This window comes from Patagioenas fasciata, chromosome W (assembly GCF_037038585.1).
Source record: "Patagioenas fasciata isolate bPatFas1 chromosome W, bPatFas1.hap1, whole genome shotgun sequence".
NCBI lineage: Eukaryota > Metazoa > Chordata > Aves > Columbiformes > Columbidae > Patagioenas > Patagioenas fasciata.
In genome coordinates this window covers 1,424,964-1,440,055 of record NC_092559.1, presented here as the reverse complement: position 1 = coordinate 1,440,055, position 15,092 = coordinate 1,424,964, and the positions used below count along the sequence as shown (strand labels likewise).

Sequence of the window (15,092 nt, the reverse complement as noted above, 5' to 3'; positions counted from 1 at the left end):
GCTCAAAATCATGGGGTTTAGTTTGGATTAATTTTAAAGCTAAGCATAAGCAAGATTAACACGCATGGGTTGGCTTTCCAACCGGCCTAAAATCTGAAGTTTTAACGCCAGTATTAGCTCAGTTTCTTAGCACTGAGATGGATTTGCCGCCCCTGGTTGGACACGCGATCCCTTCTTCAATGATCGCTAATAATTACTCTATCGTCTACCCAATTTGATTATTTCGGGGCTCTCTTTATCTCTTCTTCCACCTGCTAGAATAGAACAACCGGTGAATATCTGAGGGATGGATCTGCCAGAAGCCACCGGCGTAAAGCAAATAACTGTCTGCGAGTCCTTTATGGGAAGATTTTCCTTCAGGATCCCCGCTGTGTTGGAATCCGCGAATGTACTTTGATTTATTGACTAACGCGCCTGTTGCAGCCCATCCACCATCACTTATTTTACTCCAGTCCGTAACGTACTCTTCAGCACCGTGCTCTCCGCTCATAATCTTGGCTAAATAAACCAGGTATTTTCTATTTCTCAGGGAGCTCGTTGGGTTTTTAGAGCCGAAGCGACACACATGGACATAGTTTGGAGCATCCTCTGGCCACATCTGGAACACTAAAAGTGGGAGCGATTATCTACGCGAGCTCCCGGCCCCCTCGGCTTTCACTCCTCATTTCGCTATTGTCTAATTCTCATTTAACATCGCGGCCTTGACAAGGGGTAGATTTGGTCTCAATCTCAGCCCATTTATACTGAATTTAATGCCAATTTGTGTGCGGCTGTTCCAGGTCTCACAGTTAAAGATGGAAATCTACACGTCCGTGTAACAACGATCAGGTTGATTATACCTTTTTATCTTAATAAAACCTCCAGAATTCCCCAACAGAACACACACAACGTGTGTAGCCCGCTGCATGCCCCAAATTATTTGCAATAAAACAAGCAAAATCTGCTTTAGGCATCATAAAATAAATAAAAGTGAATATTTTACCCTGATGTAGAGTTTGGGGTAGAAAGCCCTGTTCGGATAAAATCATTATCAATTAAATAAGGGGTTTATTTGACCCTGGAGGCTTAGAAAAGCCTTCGATGTGTCTCCATTTACGCCCCTTCCACCTTAAAGGCTCCAGAGAGGGATGATAGATATTAATGAGTATATTGAAACTTCCTTGGGCTCTGATACAAACACATGTTGATCGCGGCCACGCAAAATCGAAGCCGAGGGGCCGACATTCCCCCCGCCGCTTCATTTGTATTTCGAGCTGCCTTCTGCACCATCTGTGCCCTCCCTTCATCTCCGAGGAACCGCAGCGGCATTGTCTGAAGATCTGATTAAATAGCCAGCAACAAAGTCATCCATCACTTACAAAGGGAAAGGGAGACGGTTTACAATGGCGTCCCGCAGCTCTTGAGGATCTTTTCTTCCCATTTGTTTCTATTTTAATTTTAATCCAACGCCAAACACAATAAACGTTGACGCGGAGCGGAAAATTTCCTGACAATTCGGGAGCAGCGCTGAGTTATCCCGGTGCCAGTTGTAAATATCATCCCAGCGCATGAAATGAATATGAGATTGAGGTGGTTTTGTGCCGGGGAAATCTTGTTTGTAAGCGTCATCTCAAATTCACCTTTAGCCCTAAGGGGAAATAACCTCTTTGTCACCTCCGGTGGCCACGTGGAGGGAAACGCTCACCTGGTAAAGCCAGCAAAGTGAAGACGCGACTGAATATCTGCTTTTTGATCCCCAAACCCAATGCCAGCCTCGTTTAGGTAATTAGCCATGCAGAGGAGGGAGTCCAGGCTGAGGGTCACGCTAACAGGAGAAAGGTAGTAGTAATAATAATAATACTACTAACAATAACAACAACGATGATGATAATGATGATGATGACGACGATGACAACAATGACAATGATGACGATGACAATGACGATGACAATTACGATTATGACAATGATGATGACGACGACGACGATGTTGACAATGACATGACGATGACAATTACAATGATGATGACGATGATGACAATAATGATGATGACAATGACAATGATGACGACGATGACAATGATGACGATGACAATGACGACGTTGATGACAACGACAATGACGATGACAATGACGACAATGATGATGATGCTGACAATGACAATGACGATGACAATTACAATGATGCTGACAATGACAATGACGATGACGACGATGACAATGATGACGATGACAATGATGACAATGACAATGACGACGATGACAATGACGACGATGACACTGACAATGACGATGACAATGACGACGATGATGACAATGGCAACGATGATGACAATGACAACTATGATGATGACAACAATTACAATGATGATGATGATGACAACAATGATGACGATGACAATTACAATGATGATGAAGACGACAACAACGATGATGACAACGACGATGTTGACAATGACAATTACAATGATGATGACAATGACGACGATGATGATGACAATTACAATGATGATAACGATGATGACAACAACTCTACGCACGTCACATTTCTCCTCCATTAACCCCTCCCAGATCTCCCGCTAGGCTGCGCAGTTTCACGGCGTTTCATTCCCCGTGAAAGAGGGAGAACATCAAGAGAAAAGGCTTATAAAGAAGATACTGAATCCCAAAGGAGAAGGAAGAAGGGGAAGGTGAGTTTAGAAGATGTGCAAAATCCACGTTCATTTGGGACCAAAACAGAGAACAGAGGACAAAACTCACCCCTGTTCCCATCTCAATGCATGGAGAGGACCATATTCATCCTTAGTTCTTGATTTCCAGCAGGGCAGATTTTTGGCAAAGCTTCAAAACTGATATTCCACGGAAGCTTTTCCAAGAAATTCTATGGCACACGCTATCAGGTTGGACTATTTGGGGGCTCCCGAGATTCTGCTCTTCCCAACCCAAATCAAGCCCGACCAACGCTTCAGAGCATTCTGTTCTCATAATCCACACGAGGCAGCAAGTGTAACCCGCAGGTCATTAATCATTTACAACCCAGAGGCTTGGAAAGGCTTTTATCCCTATTTTACACACCGTCCAGCTGAAGATGAAGACATCTTTCTCTTACTTAAAACCCCATCAAGCAGTAAACACCCACGCCGCCGCACAGCGCGGGTCGTAAAACCAAACACCTATTAATTTTGGAGCAAAACCCATCCTTCCGGCACGTAGACACAAACCTGATGGCAACAGTTGGCTGCACTTGCTAACCCACCGACAAACGGTTCTTTCTTTTTAGTCCTCTTCCCCCGAGACAAATATTCTACGACAGGTTAATATAGAATTATCTACTGCTTCTCGACTACTTTGCTCCATCACCTCCCTCATTTATGATCAACCTTTGCTATTTTTAGCAGGATTAAACCCACCGTAGAGAGAAAGACGTTGGCCTTGCCTTTTTACGCAGGTTTACTCTGAGTGATTTCTAGGACAAGGCCAAAATTTGGATTTGTGAGTGAATAACATGCTGTTAACTCCAGCCAGCTGGATAAGTAAGAGGGAGTAAAGACTAGTAGCTGCTCATTTGGGATTTTTATGTTAATAGCATTAATTACATCTCTAATTCTCCATGCCCTTTGCATCTTACCCGGCTCCGGGATGATTAGCTGTGCGCTGGCCTGTGCGTTTCCAGCTTCATTTTCAGCTACGCATTGATAAAAACCTTCATCTGACTTTACCAAGCCCAGAATCCGTAAGTTGCTGCCACCCTAGAGAGAACGGAAAAGAAAAAGCAAGGAAACGGAGAGAATTAATTAGAAAAACCCCGGCCAAAGCGAATGTGGATTAGAAAACCGTGGCGGAAGAGCTATATTGTGAAATGTGGGTCGTTCTATGGAATCTCAGTTCCAGGTCACATAGTCCTGGTCCTCGGAGGCCTCGAACCACAGGCCTTTTCATCAGGGGTCTCTTGATATCGTGTGGTCTCTGTGGTTTATTTTGATTTTATTATTTTATTTTATTTAAATTTAATTTAAATAAATTTACGGCCCAAGGGCGAATCCACCTCCTCGCGCAGGGTTCGTTCCTATTGTATACGGCAGAATAACTCCACCCTGCGTGAAAACCACATTGAAACATCCTTTTCATGGCTGGTAATTAAAAGCCATGATCATAATCAATATTATTTGTTAGCAAGAGAAAAAATGAGGCCGTGCTGAATGAAACCGCGTCTTGGTCAAAGCCACATTTTGTGGTCTCGTGCCGTTTCAGCTACAAGAGGATTAAGACGTCACTTTGGGGTAGGGACCATAACAATCCTCTTGGAAAACTGATAATTCTGGCAAATAACCCGTATATTTTTAACTCATGGTGACCAAGTGCTACTATTAGAAGCAAAACAAGAGGCATTCTAATGAGCGAAAGGCAGCTAATTACCACGATCTGAAAATAATCGCTGGGGATGACGACTTCGCCGTTCTTGATCCACTCGACCGTAGGAAGCGGCTTCCCCGCCACGGCGCATTCCAACTCGATGTCCGTGCTCTCGTAGGCGTAAAGATTGGCCGGGCGAACCAAAAACCACGGGGGAACTGCAAAAAGAGGGTCTAAATTAAGGTAAATCGTTTCGATAAGGTTGAGGTATATTAGACATCAACAGAATACAGATCTGTAAGTCAAATGATTCTCTTCAACCCTGAGCTTATTAAAAAGTGCATCCGTAAAACTTCTCGTTGACTCCGACACATCCAGGTACAAGAAACCCCCTGATAAATGATCCAGAATGAGAAATACTTCGAGTAGATCCATTTTCACACAACCAAGGACTTTTGACGGGGTTTGTAGATCATCAATAACCAGGGAATCTGGCCCTAGCGATGGAAGACGAAATCAAATGGATTCTTACACAGCCACCAATTATCTGTTGCCTTGTATTACGCTAATGGGTTCACACTTTCGCAGGCCGCTATATGATATGCTAATTTAATTTCATTTCGGAATTATCCTAATACGAGGGTGATGGAAATGAGCAATTGGAGGAAAACTGTTAATAACATATTCCTAATGAGCCCCCCTCGCGTTTTGCTGAGAAGCACAAGAACCTACAGACATTTTCTCACATTTTGGGGGGAACAATAATCATTCTTTTTAATATCTATAGTTCCAGAATAGATGAATTTTTACCCATCAGCCACAACCTATCAATTACTTTTCCTGTCCAGTGTCAATAATTTCATGATTTAGAACAATTCCTGTTATATAATACTCAATATATTACTGTGGCTTTTTTACATATCAAACCATAAAGTCTCATTGCGGCTGGAGAACGTAAAGAATTCGCAACACATGAACACGTGGTGTAAGCAACCAAACCCATAAGAACAGCATAGCAGACATATAGATAAAATTATCGTCTTCGAGGTTCGCATTTTATCATCTTAAAACTCTTTATTTTGGGCCTTACTGACAATAGTTTCCAGCTTTGGGAAGAAATAAAGACTCCTAGAGCTCGTCACCTCTTGGATCGCGCCCAATGAGCGGAAGCACTTTGGAGGCAAACTTCATTTTATTTAAAATCTGTATATTGTGCATAAAACCAAGCAGATCAAAGCAAGCCAGCAAAGTTTTTAAGTCAGCGTTTTCTTCATTTTTTGCAATTTTTTCTGCTTTTCAGCTAAATTAGCTGAACCTACAGAAGCATTTGGGCCCCTCCAGCGTTGCTCCCGTGCCCCATCTTCCCCGTTCCCCTCTCGGATTGATCCCCATTTATCATATTCTTAATAATTTACCATCCCCAGAAGCTCCTGGTCCAGTTCCCATCAAACCCAACGTGTGTAAATTCAAACTGATGAGCTGTCCTCATTAACTTGGCTGCCTAATTTCCTATCCAAAAGGTTTCGTTGCGTGCGGCGTTTGGATGGGCGACGTTCCCGACAGGAGGGGGATTGGACTCACTGCAATTTACACAACCCCCCGGTATCCACGTACTTTATAAACCGCATAATTTCGCAGAGCTCTGGCAAAATCACAGCCTCCTCAATCTTCATTAGGGTGGTTTATTCCCGTATCACCACGGGCCTGCGATTAATTTATAGACTTGTAATTCACACATTCATTTTGTCTGACGTCCCTACTCCAGAACCCTGATCCCTCCACAACTGTTGCTCTTTTTACCCCATTTCTGGCATTTTTCTAGCCAGCCTGATACTCTTTTATAGTTGATATTCAATATATGCCTGAGTGTTGAGTCTCATATAAAATCGAGGTATTTAACAATTAAAACGCGCTCGCCAACACCTTCCCTATAACGGGGTAAAGGGTGTCCTGTATATTTCCTAAGGACACCATTAAAGCGAGTAATTTGCCTAATTACTTAAGTGGAAACGATGCAGTTTTTAAGACACAACAAGGACGTTACACCCTAAAAAATCCAGTTGCAACACCTTGAGACTGGAAATAGCTTTGCACGTCTATATATAAAATGTCAAGCGCTATAAATATCCACCCTATAAATATTTGATGTATCAATATATGTCAAGTGCTGCTCTCTGGGTGTTTCTTTCCCTCGGTACTGAATATTTTAAAGGTTCGCAGATGTGAGGAAGGCCGGGGGGGGTGGGTTGCAAAGGAAATCAAAATATATGTTGTCTGCATGTTCCTTCTACTTAAATTGGTTTGAACAAATTACAGACCCTTTTTTCCCCAAAAAATTTCACAGATTTATATATATAGATTTATATAGAAGCGATTTTGCAGCGGTAGTAAATGCACTATAGTAAATGCACTTGGGGGGTACCAAAGGTGTCATCGCTACACGGTACCACCGGCTCCAAAAGCCAAATTCAGAGGAGAGGGGCAGGAGAACCTCTCTGACCTACTGACCACCCCTTCTAACCCATCCCAGGTCCCATTGGCCTTCCTGGCCACAAGGGCCCAGTGCTGGCTCATGCTCACCCTGCTGGCCCCAGGACCCCCAGCCCCCTTTTCACTGCTCTGAAGAGGAAAAACGCTTCGCTTTAAGCAAAAGCACATTTGAAAGTCCTACTTAATATGTTTAATCCTGCAAAGATCCCGCTCCACCCCCGGTGCGGCCTTCTAAACCTTTCCAAACCGTGGATTCTGCGACGCCGTGCAAAGCGATTTGGGGCTGGGCCTCCAACGTCGGCTTCGAACAAACATCGTTTTTCCCTTTCAGGCCCACGGCGGCTGCATTGATTGCCCAAAATGTCAAAGATTGGTTGTAATGAGCATCGCGCGGGCGTGAGGTCTAATGAGCCGCTCACCGGCACACGCGGGTGGTTTTGAGGGCCGCGTGTTGGGGCGACCTCCCCACGGTTAGAAATAGCGGTTGATCTTGCGACAAGAGCCGATGGTTTTAACGTGGGAGAAGTGTCAGCGTTTCCTAATGCAAAGTGGCTTCTCTTTGCATGTTTGAATACGGAATGTGTTTCACCCGAGCCCGGAATGATAAATCCTGTCGGCGAGTGCCCGACCCTGTCAGCCGGCGGAATGGGAAGAATTTCAAACGCATGTACTTCAAGGGTGGCTTTGTCATCTCCGAGATTTAAATCTTTTACAAAATCAATATCCCTTGTGATTTTTAATTCTAACTTGCGCAAATCGGGGATTTCAAATAAAATTATAGAGAATGAATCACAGAATCCCAGAATGTGAGGGGTTGGAAGGGACCCGGAAAGCTCGTCCAGTGCAATCCCCCCATGGAGCAGGAACACCCAGCTGAGGTTCCACAGGAAGGTGTCCAGGCGGGTTTGAATGTCTGCAGAGAAGGAGACTCCACAACCTCCCTGGGCAGCCTGGGCCAGGCTCTGCCACCCTCACCCCAAACAAGTTTCTTCTCATATTTAAGTGGAACCTCTTGTGTTCCGGTTTGTACCCATTGCCCCTTGACCTATCACTGGTTGTCACCCAGAAGAGCCTGGCTCCATCCTCCTGACACTCCCCCTTTCCATATTGATCCCCAGGAATGAGTCCCCCCCTCAGTGTCCTCTTGTCCAGCTCCAGAGCCCCAGCTCCCTCAGCCTTTCCTCACACGGGAGATGCTCCACTCCCTTCAGCATCTTGGTGGCTGCGCTGGACTCTCTCCAGCAGTTCCCTGTCCTTCTGGAACTGAGGGGCCACAACTGGACACAAGATTCCAGGTGTGGTCTCCCCAGGGCAGAGCAGAGGGGCAGGAGAACCTCTCTGACCTACTGACCACCCCCTTCTAACCCACCCCAGGTACCATTGGCCTTGCTGGCCACAAGGGCCCAGTGCTGGCTCATGCTCACCCTGCTGGCCCCAAGACCCCCAGCTCCCTTTTCACTGCTCTCCAACAGCTCATTCCCCAACTTACACTGGAACCTGGGGTTGTTCCTGCCCACATTCAAGACTCTACACTTGCCCTTGTTCTATTCCATCACATTTTCCCACCCAACTCTCCAGCCTGTCCAGGTCTCTGGATGGCAGCACAATGCGCCGGGTTGTAGCGTGAGTCAGCTCAATCGAACTCAAAGCCAAGGGAGCTCCTCCAGATTTAAAAATTAAACCTGGATTTTTATATTCACGTATTTTTTTATATCTCTACATGTATTTACTACTCTCCCTTATTATATACAGTAACTCAGGAACTGTATTATCGCCAGAGAAAAGAACTCTGAACGGTGTTACGACCCTTTGGAAAGTGCATGAGGCGTAAAAAGCTGAAACTCTACTAACGTGTCCTTAAAAAATAATAGATTAAAATAACGATATCTTTATCTCTTCCCACAGCTCTGTATCATTTTAGGCTCGGCTCTGCGCCTGCCAGACAATGTGATCTCAATATATCTCCCCTCAAACCAGCCTTGAAGAACGCCAAGAAAAATGAAGCTGTTATTCCATGGAAAACTTCATTCTTCACCTAAACAAAGGTAGAACTTGGCGGCTTTAATGATTGAGATTATTTTCGTGCTTTAGTTCTCAATGCGAAGGTCAACTAAGAACTCCACAGCAGTATAAGATCATAGTTGCCAAGAAAAGAGAGCTGAGCACCCCAAAATTCAACTTCCAAACGTATGCGTATAGTAAAATACCACGAGTTGAGCAGAGATGGGGGAAAAATGCACTGAGTGCATTGCTAACAAGCTTAAGGAACAATTCAACCCCAGTTCTATAAATAACAAAGATTCTCTAGAATTCCATCCCAAAACAACGGTGAAAAGCAACGTTTAACTTTGCCCCCTTTTCTCTTTGTTTCACGTGCCTTTTCCCTCAAAATTACCTTTAAAAGCTTGCTAATAAATGTTCTTTTCATGCAACGCCCCGATACGCGACAGCCCAGGAAGAGAAAATAAGGTCACCGATATTTGTCAATTTATAACTACCTATAGATTTTATTTTATTGCTGCCTTTATGACTTATAGCAGAGCCAACGGTTATTGACCACGTCCCATCCGCCCCGGGAACAAACGAGCGTTTCATAATTGCGTATTGGGTCAAACTTGATCTTTCCGTGCGTTAACGTTGGTTCTGTCAAATCCGCGATAATAGGAACACATGCATCACGCAACAGCCTTTTCGAGGGCTAATAGAATAGAATGTAAAGCCGCAAAGACTTCCCGACGTCTCAGAAGGCCCTGCTTGGTGGGTTTTCCTTCTTTCCCATCACCAAGATACCAAGATGCACCAAAATGACTCGACAAGGCGCGATGGGGCTCCGTAATTGCAACGAGAACGCTTTGCATTCAGGGATCTCCAAGCAATTTGTAGACGTTAAATAATTCACGAGCGTTTTACAGCTAGATACACACACGCCGCGTAAATGACTTGCTCAAGGTCATGTAACGTATCGGTGACAGATAATTAAAAGCCAGTGTAATTAATAGACGTCCCCGCGAGATTTCTGGCGATATAAGACTCCCGTCCCTCTCCAGCCGGATGAAAAAGCCGCCTCATGGTGGGATGGATTTCCCTGGTTCATTTGGGGACTTCTCCTCCGAAAATCCTTTCCGGGATCCGCACGTTGTGGCCGCCATCGCGGTGACGAAGTCGCGGGACCTTGTTTGCTACATCAGCCCCACGTTGGGCACCGCGGCTCGTTTGCGAGCGGGTGGGTTAACGAGCCAGCGCCCCTCGTTGAAGGTTAAAAGCAACCGCTATAACCTCATCAACAAGAAAATTGGAAAGGTTGAAAACAGATAAACCACAGCGCAAGCCAGAGGAACGCTCGGTGAGTTTATTACCCTCTCGTGATCTCTAATGAAGGCTTTTTTGTTGCTGTTATCCACAATTTCACTCTTTTTTGGTGATGGGGAGGGATATTTTGTGGCTTTATCTGTGAGGAAGGAGCAGGGGGTTACTCCTAAAAGGTGCCTTTAGAAACTTAACCCAGCCGATGCTTTTAATTCAGTAGGAAAATGACAATAAGAGCCCCAAGAGTCGTAGGTTACGCACAATATCTCATTAGATCCATCCAGAGACTCCACCAGGTCCACACGTGGGTAGATGATGGACCCCAAAAGGACAAGGAAAACCCTTTGTTATTTTGAGACCATCCACCACGCTCGGAAATACAAGAAGAAAAACCTATTTAAGCGTAAGAAAAATAGATTTGGAAACAAACCCAAGTATCGCAGCCCCTCTGTATTTTCCTTCCTTCCAAACTACTACCTGAGAAGGATCAGCGACACCGCTTGATTGCGTTTCAATATCTAAACATGCACAAGCCGGTTGCTGGAACGACCCAAAATGTACGTTAAACTGTTAATCCACTTGAATATTTGTCTCTTCATTTTGCCACGCTGCAAATTCTATTCTATATACGGTGGTATATAGAATATTGGATATATTACTGCAGTGTGCTATGATGGTTGTGATACGTTCAGACCCCTTGATGTATCTGGTAAGTTAATGGGTGGATTTTCTCATCTCAGGGAAATGAAATAAACCCTTTTTAATATGAGTTTTACGCCCTGCCACATAATTAAGGAAGAGTCGGGAACTGCAGGATGCTGAGGGGAAAATAAACCCCTCCACTCTACCTCAGCTTAAAACCAGCTCTTGGTTTAGCGATCAGGCCTGGTAGTGAAGTGTAGCTGCCTGCCCATGCCTTGAAATAGATAAATCAAAAGGCATTTCATCTTCCTTGGAGAGACAAAGCCAACAGTGCCAGGTCTTACGAAAGCATCTAAAAGCTCCGTTGAAAGGTTTCAAAGCTAAAAGCATCCGCCGGGCAGATTTATTTGGTTACCAGCCCTACCTGCCAAGTGGATGCGAAGCAAAGGCGGCAGATGAATGATGGAGAAGGCCGAGGATGCTCTCGGTGCAGGTCCCGGCTGCTCTGGCGTGGAACGACCTTCGTTCTTGGCATTGAAAATAAACCACAGATGGATAAAAAGGACTCCAAGCAGCCCTGGGAGCCCATTACACCATCCCCCTTCTGCTCCGCTTGCATTTGGATCAAAGAGAAAGGAATCAACAAGCTCTAATTCGATTAGCGAGCAAAGAAAAAAGAACTCAAATGATTTTGAAGCGATCCAAGGTCACCGAGAATAGAAGCGAGTGAGGTATAGATGCGTTGCTTGCCAAAATAGACATCAGTTATTCTCTAGATAGCGGCTACGTCACCGACTCCGGGAACCAAATCGTGACTCCTGATAACAGCTGATCTAAAGTAGGAACGTGTATTCTGGATCTGCGCGGCGCTGCTCCCAAATCTTAACGTTAATGCTCCACAAACGGAGCTGGAATGGATCGAGCAAATCCAACCGCCTTAACCTTGGATGCAAAATTAATACTAGTTTAATTGCATTTCACCCCTAGATATTAATGGGTTTGCAAGAGCCAAGGGAAGGAGATTGACACCCTTACCGATGGGAAAAACGAAGCGTGCGGGTCAGACTCATCAGGTGGGTTGTTGTGACGATCTAGTCCGACCTAACCCATAAATCAACAGGACTTCCCCAAATTAATCACTTTTTGAATTGCAGGGTGTATTTTAGGAAACTCATTCATGTTTTCCGAGTGATAGAAAATCCACCTCGGCGCACCGTTCTACTGATTCATTATTCCCATTTAAGAAAACAGTATTATTCAGCTGCTCGGTAGCCTTGACCCTTCTAGGCCTTCCTAGTAAAGTCTGGCCTTGTTAAGCCAGAGTACACATCCACATGGATAACGTCCACCTGTACAAAGCTCCCCTAATTACTCTACAGCAATCACTCCTCATTAACTTATCCGCTCACCAAATAACCTGTGCTCGCGTTATGAACCTGGTCAACGCTTTGTTTTATTTCAAATCATAAAATATTACGATATAATATAATATTATAATATATAATATTATGGAGCCCCCAACCATCAAGTTCCTTGGCCTCTTCCAAGCTCCCCTCCCATCTTTCATGATCCCCTGTATTTCCAGAATTAACTAAAAATAAAAGAGGAACATTTCTAATTTATACATGTTCTTAATCAATTATTTTCCAGTTCTTGAATACAATACATTTAGACAAATGAATCGAAAATCAGACATTTGAAGTGGTGGAGCTTGTAGACTATGCTGATGTCCCATTTAAGCCTCTGGATCCATCACCCACCTTCTCCTTAGGTCACATCAAGCGTGGATCAATCCTTAGGGATGAAACCACTCCTAAAACATACACACATCAGCATCTACGCACAAGGACGCATTTCCCCCAGTCTTAACTTATATTCGAGATAGTATTTATGTGAAACCAACAGCGACTCCTCAAAATCACAGCTGCTCATTTCATTATCGCTGCCGCCCAACATTTTCGCGACGTTTATCTGAGTTATTGGTTATTTCAACCCCTTTATTTTCTCCTCGTGCAATTGCCGCAATAATATTAATTATGGCTTATCGCATTCGCAACTTGGGACTTTAAATGCCCTAAGTGCCCCAAAGAGCTTTGGGAAGTCCTTGGGTTGATCAGATAAGCTCAGCTTTGTCTCCATGTGTAGAACCAGCGTGCAGCTGAGCCTAGTTCTACAGGCTCTGAGCTTCGTTCTGCAGGCCCTGAGCCTAGTTCTACAGGCCCTGAGCGCAGTTCTACCGGTTCTAACCCATTTTTAGCCCTTTAATTCCACTAACGTCGCTGAAATAAGTCATCAGATCAAAGTTAAGCCAGCGTTTTGCTGAATTAGGGCCACACTGTGGAATTTCAGTCTCGCTCAGCGGCTCTTCCCTCATCACTAAATCAACACCCTCCAGTGCGGACATCGGGCTGGTTTTAATTGAAAATTCAACCCGAAACCTTCGCCGTGGTTTCACAAAGCATTAATTCAACTTGTCCACCTGTAAATCTCATTCCACCGGATTGGCACACGTCGCAACGTCATTTTTACGGCTCTCGCGTTCTCCGCAGGTTAGAGAAGAAATAAAGTGATAATCCATAAGTCTTACTGGTCTCAAAACTATTACTAGGATTAGTTTTTACTACTTCGAGTAAAGCTCTTGACCCCTGTTCAATCATAAATCTTCCGTGTCCCACTAATTCACGGCCAGTGGGTAAAATTCACTATTGCGTTGAGAGCTTGTGCAGAATTTAAGACGGACACACAGGCTAAACAACAAATTTCATCCTTCGGAAGAAATTGTTCGTTATTTTTATAGGAACAGCTACCTTGAAAATAGGACTGGAAGGAGGTTCTGGGTTGCTTGTATCCATCATGCGATTGCTCAGCCCTTAATTAACGCACGAGACAAAATGTTCGTCTATTTTAAGTAGTACGAATCACTCTGACAGCTGTCACTCAAGCATTAACACATTTAGACGTGAAATATAAGGAACATGATTTATCCATTTATGAAGAATTCTTACTCAAGTGTTTCGTTTCTCGAGGTAGGAAAACACACTCATACAACTAACCCTGTGTATTTAAGCAACTCTTCTACCACCCCTCAACTCCAAAGTCAACCTCAGCATCACTTTTCTTCAATAGATATTGAAAATCAAATAGAAGTCGAGATAAAGTCGTTTTAACACAACTTCTGAGAGCGCAACGCAGCTCAGTATTTAAACCAAGGCTCCGTTTCCTCCGGTAGGTTGGGTTATTACCCCTAGAATTAGGTCCCTTTTCACTGCTCTCCAACAGCTCGTTCCCCACCTTACAGTGGAACCTGGGGTTGTTCCTGCCCACATTCAAGACTCTACACTTGCCCTTGTTCTATTCCATTCCATTTTCCCCTCCCAACTCTCCAGCCTGTCCAGGTCTCTGGATGGCAGCACAGCTTCCAGTGTCACCCCCTCCTCCCAGCTCGGTGTCACCAGCAAACTCGATTCCCTCATCCAAATCACTGATGAATATATTGAATAATTTGCTATTTGATGGCCCCAACCCCCTCTGTTCTGCACCTGAATTATCTTGTTTCAACCTTATTTTTTTGCTATCAAATAAAGCTCCAACGATGGCCTCAAGGATTTTCCTATTACAGCCGCATGTACATTGGAGCTCGGTTCGTTGCCTCCAGACTTATTTCACATTTATCTATATTACACTCTATGTTTTCATGTAATTTTCCCAATAATCATGAAGCCTAAAACCTTCTCAATGCGCTTGCATTATTTCTCATTAAACACAAAATTGAAATTGATGACGACGCGGGTTCCAAACCGGAGTGGAGAACGCTATAAGCCACCAAAATCTCCTGTATGTACGCGAGACCCTCATTTGGTCTCATTAGGCCAAATCTGATATAATCAGATGTTTAATTACTTCTCTTTCCATGCGTTTTATTGAGTACATGCAATTATCTATACATATTAAATTTATACGCACAAATTCTCAAGTAAATGACTTATTTTGATCATCTTCTCGGGTAGAATTTCTATTTACAGTTTCCAACACATGATGTTTAATTCTACCATGACTTAATATCGCAAAACTAAACCTAATCTCAACATCTTAGGTCCTTGGCTACGCAGGGTATTTAGTAAATGGGTTTAAAGACTTAAAACATCCACACGCTCTGGTCTACCAAAGAATAACATGAGAAACCAACAGGTTATTCAACGTTACAAGAGTTAACTTGTACTGATTGGTTCTAGTTGTGTTCTCTCACTATAATGTACACCGTTTTGTTACTGAAATGTTAACAAGATGTACATATACATTATAAAGAAAGTCATTTTTATATAT

General features: G+C 43.9%; 1 protein-coding gene across 14 annotated transcripts in view; it reads right to left on the bottom strand.

Moving 5' to 3' along the window:
* LOC136114600 (netrin receptor DCC) overlaps positions 1–15,092 on the bottom strand; it is a 361,710-nt gene that overhangs the window by 132,946 nt on the left and 213,672 nt on the right. For all 14 annotated transcript variants that reach the window (XM_071801689.1, XM_071801688.1, XM_071801697.1 and 11 more), the window contains 2 exons: positions 4,395–4,549; positions 3,607–3,727 (listed from right to left, as the gene is read on the bottom strand). In XM_071801689.1, the coding sequence (XP_071657790.1) occupies positions 3,607–3,727; positions 4,395–4,549 (276 nt within the window). The remainder of the gene's footprint in view (positions 1–3,606; positions 3,728–4,394; positions 4,550–15,092) is intronic.